Source organism: Macaca fascicularis, chromosome 2 (genome assembly GCF_037993035.2).
Source record: "Macaca fascicularis isolate 582-1 chromosome 2, T2T-MFA8v1.1".
Classification (NCBI taxonomy): domain Eukaryota; kingdom Metazoa; phylum Chordata; class Mammalia; order Primates; family Cercopithecidae; genus Macaca; species Macaca fascicularis.
Genome location: NC_088376.1, coordinates 113928715 through 113942853, shown reverse-complemented (window position 1 = coordinate 113942853; position 14139 = coordinate 113928715). Strand labels below are relative to the sequence as shown.

Genomic DNA, 14139 nt, shown 5'->3' with positions numbered 1-14139 from the left:
CTCATCAATGCAGTGGGGAAGGGAGGGTGGAAGTCAGAGTCTTGCCCACAGACTCAGCTGGGGAAAGCACAACAAGGAAAGTAGAAGTCAAGAGTTCCAACCACAGGTTTCTCCATGGAAAGTTACCTCCTCCTTACTTCATATTCCGCTGAGGTGGGGCACCACTTCATTACTATAGGGTAGGGGGTGAATGTCTAATTTTCTGAGTTCCTCCCGGCCACCCGCCCCCACATTTTTCCAGATTTTTCCAGTTCATTCTACAGTCTCCACTGGAGAGGGGCATCCTCTTGTTACTGTAGGAGGGGGAGGATGTATGTATAAAACAGCACTGGTTATGGATGCCAGTGCTGAAATGCCTGTTAGGGTAGGAGAGAAATACAGCTTTTATTGTGTGTTCTCTTAGAGAACAGTAAAGTATTACTAAAAAAGTTTCTGTCTTTTGGGGCTATCCTCTGGCTACAGAGAACAGGCTTTCCTTGGCACTAATTTTCCTTTGTTGGTTTCTACCCACTGGCATTTCCAAGTTCTGTGCCTCTCCAGAGACCAGGTCAGGATATATGAAGGTAAGGAAAGGGAAAAAAGGAGAGAGAGAGAGAAAGAAAATTCATTTGATCCTGAGCCCCCAAATCCCTTGGCAGTTCATTCTCTTTTTTCTAACTTTCTGAGTTTTCCAGGAGGTGAATTATGTGCTTTATCCAGGCCTTTTTGTTGTATTAGTAGAAGTAAAATAAAATGTGTTTACTCCATATTGTCCAGAGTTCAAACCCTGTCACTTATTTTTAGTGTAGATATTATGATTATTTCTACATCTTATCACTCTCTACTTTCTAAGTTTTCTGAGAACTTTATTACTTTTTTATTAGGTTTCTATTACTTTTTTTTTAAGAGACAGGGTCTCATTCCTTAGCCTCCCAAGTAGCTAGGACTACAGGCACACACCACCATACCCAACTAAATTTTTAATTTTGTGTAGAGATGGTGGTCCCCAAGGTAGTTTCAAACTCCTGGCCTTAAGCAATCCTCCTGCCTCGGCTTCCCAAAGCACTAGGATTACAGGTGTGAGCCACCATGCCTGGCTTCTATTACATTTTCTATTAATTTATTGGGCCAGCAAAGTGTCAGATATGACATATCCTTGAAGCTTAGTAGCTGCTATAAACTGTTAACACAATTTATTGGCCTTTATATCCACCATTAGGTTCACAAAAGATAAAAATAAATAACTCTCAAGTTGGTTCATTTGTTCTGTAATTATCTGTTTTATGAAAACATCTGGGGACACAACAATGAGTAAGACAGCTAAGATCCCTGGTGCTATGCAACATATTCCAGCGACTGGAGTAGAGAAACTACAGGCATATGAACAATAATGTGTGCTCCTCAGGTTGAAAAAACTCAGTCTGCTATGTTTCAGTAAATACTAAGAATATACATCTGATAAACTGCAAATATTCAGAAATCTAAAACTGCATACTTAGCACAGGTTAATATTTTTACTTGGTACACTAAACTTTAATGATCCAATAAACCAGTAATCAACTACTTACCACATACAACTGTTTCCACAAACTTGCCCATTCTTGTAGAGTTGCTGTAACCTCAGTCACAATAGAATCTTCAAGTGGAACCACAGTTTCATACTGCCTAGAACCAGAGCCACAAAAGACAGTCATATTATCTCTGAAAAAAATCTCAGCAAACTGTTTCCTGTCTTTTACTTGTTTAACTCACATTTTAAATTTATGCAAATAAAAAGTATACCTAATTATCAAAGACCTTTTTATAATGATATACTGCAACAGTGAAAGTGAACTGAATTAAAGAGATTTGGGTTTTACTGCGTAAGTTCTCAGTTTTACTTTTTATAATACTATCCTTAAAACACACTTTTTTAAGAACAGTCTCTAAGCTTTTTTCCTTCAATGAAAACCCATGATACTACCCAAGTCTCGCTCAGATTAATTTTTTTAAATTATTTATGTCCTTTAACATTTTTCTGCATGAAAGTTTGCTCATACCCTTGGTTAAAAAAAAAGATCTGGAAAAATGTGGGGGGTTGTGGCAGGGAGGAACCCACACAATTAAACTTTGAAAAGTTTAATGCATACTCCATTATATTGGTATTGTATTTCTTGCAACACAATGTCAGCAGAGGAATTCTAAGTCTGGTAGAGGAATTCTGAACCTAGTAACAGAAAGGTGCTTGGATTCTCTCTGACTACTTCATAAGCAGCATCCACTATAATGCCAGTCCCTGTGCCAACTGTCAAAAATTTATCAGTGAACAAAAATGAACAAGATTACTATCTTCAGAAATCTCTTGGTCTGGACAGGGAATCAGACAGACATGGACAGTAATAAATATAAAATGAAAATGAAAAGGTACTGATGTGGTTTGGCTGTGTCCCCATCCAAATCTCATCTTGACTTGTAGCTCCCATAATTCCCATGTGTTGTGGGAGAGACCCGGTGAGAGGTAATTGAATCATGGGGACGGGTCTTTCCCAAGCTGTTCTCATAATAGTGAACGAGTCTCACAAGATCTGATGGTTTCTATAAAGAGGAGTTCCCGAGCACATGCTCTCTTGTCTGCTGCCATTAAGATGTGACTTTGCGAGGGCGGAGCAAGATGGCCGAATAGGAACAGCTCCAGTCTCCAACTCCCAGCGCAAGCGACACAGAAGACCGGTGATTTCTGCATTTTCAACTGAGGTACTGGGTTCATCTCACTGGGGAGTGCCGGACAATCGGTGCTGGTCAGCTGCTGCAGCCCGACCAGCAAGAGGTGAAGCAGGGCGAGGAATTGCCTCACCTGGGAAGCGCAAGGGGGAAGGGAATCCCTTTTCCTAGCCAGGGGAACTGAGACACACAACACCTGGAAAATCGGGTAACTCCCACCCCAATACTGCGCTTTAAGCAAACAGGCACACCAGGAGATCATATCCCACACCTGGCCGGGAGGGTCCCACACCCACGGAGCCTCCCTCATTGCTAGCACAGCAGTCTGTGATCTACCGGCAAGGCAGCAGCGAGGCTGGGGGAGGGGCGCCCGCCATTGCTGAGGCTTAAGTAGGTAAACAAAGCCGCTGGGAAGCTCGAACTCCTTGGAGCTCACAGCAGCTCAAGGAAACCTGCCTGTCTCTGTAGACTCCACCTCTGGGGACAGGGCAATAACAAACGCAGCCGAAACCTCTGCAGACGCAAACGACTCTGTCTGACAGCTTTGAAGAGAGCAGTGGATCTCCCAACACGGAGGTTGAGATCTGAGAAGGGACAGACTCCCTGCTCAAGTGGGTCCCTGACCCCTGAGTAGCCTAACTGGGAGACATCCCCCACTAGGGGCAGTCTGACACCCCACACCTCACAGGGTGGAGTATACCCCTGAGAGGAAGCTTCCAAAGCAAGAATCAGACAGGTACACTCGCTGTTCAGAAATATTCTATCTTCTGCAGCCTCTGCTGCTGATACCCAGGCAAACAGGGTCTGGAGTGGACCTCAAGCAATCTCCAACAGACCTACAGCTGAGGGTCCTGACTGTTAGAAGGAAAACTATCAAACAGGAAGGACACCTACACCAAAACCCCATCAGTACATCACCATCATCAAACACCAGAGGCAGATAAAACCACAAAGATGGGGAAAAAGCAGGGCAGAAAAGCTGGAAATTCAAAAAATAAGAGCGCATCTCCCCCGGCAAAGGAGCGCAGCTCATCGCCAGCAATGGATCAAAGCTGGACGGAGAATGACTTTCACGAGATGAGAGAAGAAGGCTTCAGTCCATCAAATTTCTCAGAGCTAAAGGAGGAATTACGTACCCAGCGCAAAGAAACTACAAATCTTGAAAAAAAAGTGGAAGAATTGATGGCTAGAGTAATTAATGCAGAGAAGGTCATAAACGAAATGAAAGAGATGAAAACCATGACACGAGAAATACGTGACAAATGCACAAGCTTCAGTAACCGACTCGATCAACTGGAAGAAAGAGTATCAGCGATTGAGGATCAAATGAATGAAATGAAGTGAGAAGAGAAATCTAAAGAAAAAAGAAGAAAAAGAAATGAACAAAGCCTGCAAGAAGTATGGGATTATGTAAAAAGACCAAATCTACGTCTGATTGGGGTGCCTGAAAGTGAGGGGGAAATTGGAACCAAGTTGGAAAACACTCTTCAGGATATATTCCAGGAGAACTTCCCCAACCTAGTAGGGCAGGCCAACATTCAAATCCAGAAAATACAGAGAACACCACAGATACTCCTCAAGAAGAGCAACTCCAAGACACATAATTGCCAGATTCACCAAAGTTGAAATGAAGGAAAAAATCTTAAGGGCAGCCAGAGAGCAAGGTCGGGTTACCCACAAAGGGAAGCCCATCAGACTAACAGCAGATCTCTCGGCAGAAACTCTCCAAGCCAGAAGAGAGTGGGGGCCAATATTCAACATTCTTAAAGAAAAGAATTTTCAACCCAGAATTTCATATCCAGCCAAACTAAGTTTCATCAGTGAAGGAGAAATAAAATCCTTTACAGATAAGCAAATGCTTAGAGATTTTGTCACCACCAGGCCTGCCTTACAAGAGACCCTGAAGGAAGCACTAAACATGGAAAGGAACAACTGGTACCAGCCATTGCAAAAACATGCCAAAATGTAAAGACCATCGAGGCTAGGAAGAAACTGCATCAACTAATGAGCAAAATAATCAGTTAATATCATAATGGCAGGATCAAGTTCACACATAACAATCTTAACCTTAAATGTAAATGGACTAAATGCTCCAATTAAAAGACACAGACTGGCAAACTGGATAAAGAGTCAAGACCCATCAGTCTGCTGTATTCAGGAGACCCATCTCACACGCAGAGACATACATACGCTCAAAATAAAGGGATGGAGGAAGATTTACCAAGCAAATGGAGAACAAAAAAAAGCGGGGGTTGCAATACTAGTCTCTGATAAAACAGACTTTAAACCATCAAAGATCAAAAGAGACAAGGCCATTACATAATGGTAAAGGTTTCAATTCAACAGGAAGAGCTAACTATCCTAAATATATATGCACCCAATACAGGAGCACCCAGATTCATAAAGCAAGTCCTTAGAGACTTACAAAGAGACTCACATACAATAATAATGGGAGACTTCAACACTCCACTGTCAACATTAGACAGATCAACGAGACAGAAAGTTAATAAGGATATCCAGGAATTGAACTCAGCTCTGCAGCAAGCAGACCTAATAGACATCTATAGAACTCTCCACCCCAAATCAACAGAATATACATTCTTCTCAGCACCACATCGTACTTACTCCAAAATCGACCACGTAATTGGAAGTAAAGCACTCCTCAGCAAATGTACAAGAACAGAAATTATAACAAACTGTCTCTCAGACCACAGTGCAATCAAACTAGAACTCAGGACTAAGAAACTCAATCAAAACTGCTCAACTACATGGAAACTGAACAACCTGCTCCTGAATGACTACTGGGTACATAACGAAATGAAGGCAGAAATAAAGATGTTCTTTGAAACCAATGAGAACAAAGATACAACATACCAGAATCTCTGGGACACATTTAAAGCAGTGTGTAGAGGGAAATTTATAGCATTAAATGCCCACAAGAGAAAGCAGGAAAGATCTAAAATTGACACTCTAACATCACAATTAAAAGAACTAGAGAAGCAAGAGCAAACACATTCGAAAGCTAGCAGAAGGCAAGAAATAACTAAGATCAGAGCAGAACTGAAGGAGATAGAGACACAAAAAACCCTCCAAAAGATCAACGAATCCAGGAGTTGGTTTTTTGAAAAGATCAACAAAATTGACAGACCACTAGCAAGACTAATAAAGAAGAAAAGAGAGAAGAATCAAATCGACGCAATTAAAAATGATAAAGGGGATATCACCACCGACCCCACAGAAATACAAACTACCATCAGAGAATACTATAAACAACTCTACGCAAATAAACTGGAAAATCTAGAAGAAATGGATAATTTCCTGGACACTTACACTCTTCCAAGACTAAACCAGGAAGAAGTTGAATCCCTGAATAGACCAATAGCAGGCTCTGAAATTGAGGCAATAATTAATAGCCTACCAACCAAAAAAAGTCCAGGACCAGATGGATTCACAGCTGAATTCTACCAGAGGTACAAGGAGGAGTTGGTACCATTCCTTCTGAAACTATTCCAATCAATAGAAAAAGAGGGAATCCTCCCTAACTCATTTTATGAGGCCAACATCATGCTGATACCAAAGCCTGGCAGAGACACAACAAAAAAAGAGAATTTTAGACCAATATCCCTGATGAACATCGATGCAAAAATCCTCAATAAAATACTGGCAAACCGGATTCAGCAACACATCAAAAAGCTTATCCACCATGATCAAGTGGGCTTCATCCCTGGGATGCAAGGCTGGTTCAACATTCGCAAATCAATAAACATAATCCAGCATATAAACAGAACCAAAGACAAGAACCACATGATTATCTCAATAGATGCAGAAAAGGCTTTTGACAACATTCAACAGCCCTTCATGCTAAAAACGCTCAATAAATTCGGTACTGATGGAACGTACCACAAAATAATAACAGCTATTTATGACAAACCCACAGCCAATATCATACTGAATGGGCAAAAACTGGAAAAATTCCCTTTGAAAATTGGCACAAGACAGGGATGCCCTCTCTCACCACTCCTATTCAACATAGTGTTGGAAGTTCTGGCAAGGGCAATTAGGCAAGAGAAAGAAATCAAGGGTATTCAGTTAGGAAAAGAAGAAGTCAAACTGTCCCTGTTTGCAGATGACATGATTGTATATTTAGAAAACCCCATTGTCTCAGCCCAAAATCTCCTTAAGCTGATAAGCAACTTCAGCAAAGTCTCAGGATACAAAATTAATGTGCAAAAATCACAAGCATTCGTATACACCAGTAACAGACAAACAGAGAGCCAAATCATGAATGAACTTCCATTCACAATTGCTTCAAAGAGAATAAAATACCTAGGAATCCAACTTACAAGGGATGTAAAGGACCTCTTCAAGGAGAACTACAAACCACTGCTCAGTGAAATAAAAGACGACACAAACAAATGGAAGAACATACCATGCTCATGGATAGGAAGAATCAATATCGTGAAAATGGCCATACTGCCCAAGGTTATTTATAGATTCAATGCCATCCCCATCAAGCTACCAATGAGTTTCTTCACAGAATTGGAAAAAACTGCTTTAAAGTTCATATGGAACCAAAAAAGAGGCCGCATCTCCAAGACAATCCTAAGTCAAAAGAACAAAGCTGGAGGCATCACGCTACCTGACTTCAAACTATACTACAAGGCTACAGTAACCAAAACAGCATGGTACTGGTACCAAAACAGAGATATAGACCAATGGAACAGAACAGAGTCCTCAGAAATAATACCACACATCTACAGCCATCTGATCTTTGACAAACCTGAGAGAAACAAGAAATGGGGAAAGGATTCCTTATTTAATAAATGGTGCTGGGAAAATTGGCTAGCCATAAGTAGAAAGCTGAAACTGGATCCTTTCCTTACTCCTTATACGAAAATTAATTCAAGATGGATTAGAGACTTAAATGTTAGACCTAATACCATAAAAATCCTAGAGGAAAACCTAGGTAGTACCATTCAGGACATAGGCATGGGCAAAGACTTCATGTCTAAAACATCAAAAGCAACGGCAGCAAAAGCCAAAATTGACAAATGAGATCTCATTAAATTAAAGAGCTTCTGCACAGCAAAAGAAACTACCATCAGAGTGAACAGGCAACCTACAGAATGGGAGAAAATTTTTGCAATCTACTTATCTGACAAAGGGCTAATATCCAGAACCTACAAAGAACTCAAACAAATTTACAAGAAAAAAACAAACAACCCCATCAAAAAGTGGGCAAAGGATATGAACAGACATTTCTCAAAAGAAGACATTCATACAGCCAACAGACACATGAAAAAATGCTCATCATCACTGGCCATCAGAGAAATGCAAATCAAAACCACAATGAGATACCATCTCACACCAGTTAGAATGGCAATCATTAAAAAGTCAGGAAACAACAGGTGCTGGAGAGGATGTGGAGAAATAGGAACACTTTTACACTGTTGGTGGGATTGTAAACTAGTTCAACCATTAGGAAAACAGTATGGCGATTCCTCAAGGATCTAGAACTAGATGTACCATATGACCCAGCCATCCCATTACTGGGTATATACCCAAAGGATTATAAATTATGCTGCTATAAAGACACATGCACACGTATGTTTATTGCAGCACTATTCACAATAGCAAAGACTTGGAATCAACCCAAAGGTCCATCGGTGACAGATTGGATTAAGAAAATGTGGCACATATACACCATGGAATACTGTGCAGCCATCAAAAAGGATGAGTTTGCGTCCTTTGTAGGGACATGGATGCAGCTGGAAACCATCATTCTTAGCAAACTATCACAAGAATAGAAAACCAAACACCGCATGTTCTCACTCATAGGTGGGAACTGAACAATGAGATCACTTGGACTCAGGAAGGGGAACATCACACACAGGGGCCTATCATGGGGAGGGGGCCCGGGGGGAGGGATTGCATTGGGAGTTATACCTGATGTAAATGATGAGTTGATGGGTGCAGCACACCAACATGGCACAAGTATACATATGTAACAAACCTGCACGTTATGCACATGTACCCTACAACTTAAAGTATAATAATAATAAATAAATAAATAAATAAATAAATAAATAAAAGATGTGACTTTGCTCCTCCTTTGCCTTCCACTGTGATTGCAAGGTCTCCCCAGCCACGTGGAACTGTGAGTCCATTAAATCTCTTCTTTATAAATTACCCAGTCTCAGATATGTCTTTATTAGCAGCATGAGAACAGACTAATACAGGTACAATGAAAGATTTTTAGCTGTGGTATACAATTTACAATAAGCAGATCAATAAACTCTTCTCTGAAGAAGTGTCAAGGCCCAATACATGCAAAAAAATCATGACATGAAAAGTGTGTGCAAAGGGAGAAAATGAGTTATGGTGTCACCTGCAAATGAGAAAAGTATGTAAGATGTCACTGAGTTGGAAAACAATTTCACACATCCACGATGGAAAAAAGCTGGTATGACTGGGACCAGCTCTCATAGGACCTTTTCAAAAGGCAGTAAAAATTCCAGATCTTAACACAAGTAACCTGAAAGAAAAGTTACTGAAAGCAGGAAGACTAACTTGATAATATTTCTATAATGTCTACACCAATGTTGAGGGTTAATAAAATACTTTATATGACCAAAGATTTGATATACTGATACACTGAGGTAACTTATACACATTTATTAGCCAAGGGGAATATCGTCCATCTGAAAAAAAAACGTCCAGGAAAATATATTCCACAAAATTAGCATCAAGTATTATTTGTTTCCACAAGAAGCAGCTGACAAAGCACCACTGTGTTCAAAGATGACTCAGTGCATTAATATTGAGCATCGATGAATATATAAGTTATCTGATTATGCCTCATGGTTTTACTGTGTTATTTTGTGTGACTTACCCCCACAGCTCACAAAAAGTCACCTTGAAATAATGCCATGGCATTATCTATATTCATCAAATTTACAAGCTCATTAATATAAAAGCCTTCATCAAGGGCTTGTTAAGAGTAAAATGTGACAAAGGTAGTATCAGCAAGATGGCAGAAGAGGTGCTTTCTATTGTCACATGCCCCCAAGAAGCATCAATTTTCACAACAACTTGTGGACGAGAGCACCTTTGTGGGAGTCTAGGAATCCCGCAGAAAAGTTTCAGCACACTACTGAGGCAAAAAACCCAGAATAGACGCAGTGGAGAGAGTAAGAAGTTTCATTTTACCTGCATCACCCCTCCCACAAAGCAGCACAGCTCAACAAGAGAAACTCCATAACCCTGCAATTTCTCAAAGCGGAAAGTAAAAGCACAATGATTAGGCACCCGGCTCCAACAGCCATGTAAGACACTGCCCAAGAGACTCACTTTTCTCACCCCACCCCGAATATTGTGGTGATCAGCATGCTGAGTATTTAGGGAAGATGGGAGCAGGAAAATAACTGTGGTTTAATTTACTTTCATTTTTTGAAATAGATCATATTGATCTTCTCAGATGAAAAAGAGGAAGCTAATGATAAATGTCATAAGAAAGTCATGATGACTTGCTACACAAATTCAAATTGAATGAGAAGACATCCTTTATTTCTTCAAGCTACTGGTTAAACGTTGCAATTTCTAAAGTTATTTCCATATACTACATCTTAAGAATGCTGCGGAGATAATTAGGAGATGTATAGAAACAATCGGAAATCACAATCTCAGTAACAAAACTTAAACATAAAGCACAAATAGATGCTATATGTGTGACATCAACTATAACATCTAATGTTCTAAAAAGGTTCACTGTAAACTGTTGCAGACAGATAAAGATTCATGAAGAAAGTGAAGTTACTAGAAGAGGCTTGCATCTGAAAGGCAAGCAGGTGGAGAGAGAGTCCTAAAGACCGTACTATGCTATAAAAAGTGGCACAGAAAAAATAATGAGCAAGGCATATTAAAGAGAATTCATGCTATTGATGGCAGCAGGCCATCTGTAGTGGGGAGGCGTGGGCGGTGGAGGCAGGAGTGGCTGCAGGAGCAGCAATAGCTGTGGTGAGTCTCTCGTGCCCTACCTCCAGGAGGCGGCTGACTGCACTGCCCTCACCCTTACACAGCCAGGCAGGACCCAGCCCCAGGCCCGGAGCCTCTGCAGCTCCAGAAACTCTCCCCAAGTCACTGCTCTCTCCTGCCACTGCTGCAGGGAGGGTGATGGGAGGAGGCAGTGCTGGAGCCACGCTTCAGGGGCCAGGGGCAGGAAGTGAGAGTGGTGCCCACTTCGGGGATCAGCCAGCAGTGCAGTCACCATGCCCACCTCACAGAGAGCACTGGATTCCTGCGCCTCTGGAGGAGGCTGTCTGCACAGGCCCGCCCAGGGTCACATGCCCAGGGTCGCATCCCCAGGGTCTACCCCATATAGGTCTGCACAGTATCACTCCCAATGGCCGGCCCAAGGCCTGCGAGCCACTCCTAGAGATGCCCATCCTGGGCAGGGCCCCAAGCCAGGTGAGGGGGAGCTCTGGGCCACCCCTGAGCACTGGAGCCACCGAGGGAGCTCGGGGAGACGTTGCCCCTGCCCTGGACACTGGCCGGGGCCCAGCAAGGACCTAGAGCCCCAGCCCCAGGCTGTGAGGGAGCACAGCAGGGGCTGCATGCTCCAGAGGGCCAGGAGCTACAGGTAGCAGCCCCACCGTTTTGGGCATGGCTGCAGCTGCCCGAGTCAGGGTTGTGGACCTGGGCCTCCCTGGGCTCTTGGGGGGCAAGGAGTAGGCAGGAGCCTTGCACCAGTGAGGCTGCAGCCGCCCAAGTCGGGGCTGTGGATCCGGACCTCTGCACTCACTGCAAGGCTGTGAGATTTTAAATTTGACACTATGGAAATAGGGAAACATGAGCGATGTTAAAGGAGTGTTGTGTTTTAGTAAGATTAATGCAGAAATGATATGCAAGAGAAAGTAAAATATAATTTCCTTGGAGTTTCATCTATTAGGTCTTTGGCTACTTTAATCATTAAGATCTATAAAAAACTGAGATTGTTCCTATCTTACAGTTCTAAGACATAGGACTTATGATAATTTGGCCTCAACTGCTAGTTTCCTCACTTCCTAGCTATGCTACTTTAGTAAAGGTATTTGAACTCTCAAAGCCTTGCCTTCCTCATCGGGAATAAGTGGATAATTCCACTATGAATCTGGGATACCAAAGTGTGATGTGGTTAAGTGTGAAGTACCAAATAAAATGATTAGTATATAGGATATTTAATAAATGGTAGCTATTGTTGACTCTCAATCTTTAATTTTCATTGCTTACAATTAAGCAAAGAGTTTCTAGAATAAAATGTCAAAATCAGCTAGATTTTATATTGTACTTTATATTTTTTACAGATGTCTTATCAAAATAGCTCAGTAAATTCTTATTTTGACATATTTCCTCAGCTCCAAAGACACAGCAATTATAGGTAAAATATAAATATTTTTGAGATCCAAAATAAAATAAATATCTCAGTACAGCAACAACAGAACAACAATGACAACAACAAAAACACAGCAGTGAACGAGGGTGAAATCACAGGTCTTCTAGACTCTGAAGTCAAAAGCCAGCGCTGGTGACTAGGAACTTAGGGGGATAACAAGGAGGGAAAAAGTGCTCAAAATGAGATGGGAACCAAGGCCAGATTCACTGGATGAAGTTTTGGAAAAGAAAGCCAACATGAGGCACAACACCAACTGCTATTAAACCTCATTTAGGACTATGGTTTTCAGCAAGCTGCAGGACTAAGGAGACTGGACCTTAAGCAGCCCCCTCCCCACTTCAGCCAAGGGTCAGAATCTACCACAGCCCCAATGTCACTGTGGGGAAGAAGCTCTAAAGTGCTGCTGAAGGACCTGGTTCCACACTGGAGGTTAGGGGACAGATAGCAGTAACTGCTCAAGCACTAGACAGATATGCTCAGAGGGAAAAACGGAGAGGGGAAACAAAATCATCCACTTCTGAAATCCAAAATTCTACAATGCATGAAGACTCTATTATGTTAAAAGGCTTAAAAATAACACAAATGCTGTTCAACTTACAACGGGGTTACATCCTCATAAACCCATTGTAAGTTGAAAATACCATGAAGTCAAAGATGCATTTAATACACCCAACCTGCCAAACATCCATAGCTTAGCCTATCCTCCTTTAAATGTACTCAGAACACTCATATTACCCTACTGTTTGGCAGAATCATCTAACAAAAAGTGTACTTTATAATAAAGTGTTAAATATTTCATATAACTTGTGCAACACTGTACTGACAGTAAAAAACACAATGTTTGTACAGGTACCCAAAGTATGGTTTCTACTGAATGCGTATCACTTTCGCACCACTGTAAAGAGGAAAAATCTTAAGGCAAACCATCATACGCTGGGGGCCATCTGTAAATCCTTTTCAGATAAAATTAACTTTATGAAATGGCCTGATAAACATTTTTAAATGTTTAGGATGCTTAGAGAAATGAAAAGAATCACTTCCATTTCAGAAAGGAAAAAGTATGAAACAGAACCAAGCACAAATAAAACAAGAAACGATGATATGCAATAGAATCAACTAGGAAACTTGCAAACGAAAATTATTAACACTCAAGTGTCCATCAATAGATGAATGGAAAATTTAAATGTGGTCTATATAAGTGCAATGGAATATTATTCAACCTTAAAAAGGAATGAAATTCTAATACATTCTACAACATGGATGAATCATCAAAGCACTATGCTAGTGAAATATGCCAGATACAAAAAGACAAATGTTATGATTCCATTTATATTAGGTACCTAGAATATGAAAATTCATACAGACAGAAAGTAGAATAGAGATTACCAGGGGCTGGGTAGAGGCAGAACGGGGAGTAACTATTTAATAGGGACAGAGATTCTTTTGGCGATAATGAAAGTTCTAGAGATGAATTGTGATGACAGCTGCACAACATTGTGAATGTATTTGATGCCACTGGGTTGTACACTTAAAGAATTGAAATGGTAAACTTTATATTATATATATATATATTTCACCACAATAAAATCACACAAAAACATTGCCAATGAAAAAAGAAAACCTCAATAGAGAGGATATATGTTAGAAAGAATTCAAAAGAAAACAGTCGCAAGCCAGTACTGATGAAATCTCTCTAGAATGCAGGTCAGGGGAAAAAAAGAGACCCAAAGTATCTGTGAGTACTTAAGAGTACATGGGAGAGAGGTGGAAAAACTCTAATCTACTGCTAATAGGTATCCCAAAAGAAGTAAATGGCAGGGTTACAGACAATTGTGGGATTATTTTTTTCCTTCTCTGTTCTGCCTCATAATCCCCTTCCCCTAGGTGGAATGTAGAGACAGATTGTCCTCCATTCTGTGAGTGTAAAATGATGGATGCTTGATTTATCAACCTTCCTGCATCTGGGGAACACAGGGCTATGACCTAAGTTCCTTTCAACCCAGACTTAGAAAAGGAAACCAATGACTTAA

The 14139-nt window shown here is 41.0% G+C and overlaps 1 protein-coding gene across 17 annotated transcripts in view; it reads right to left on the bottom strand.

Moving 5' to 3' along the window:
• DOCK3 (dedicator of cytokinesis 3) overlaps positions 1–14139 on the bottom strand; it is a 687722-nt gene that overhangs the window by 456894 nt on the left and 216689 nt on the right. For all 17 annotated transcript variants that reach the window (XM_005547251.5, XM_005547256.5, XM_005547252.5 and 14 more), the window contains exon 5: positions 1548–1644. In XM_005547251.5, coding sequence (XP_005547308.1) covers positions 1548–1644 — 97 coding nt within the window. The remainder of the gene's footprint in view (positions 1–1547; positions 1645–14139) is intronic.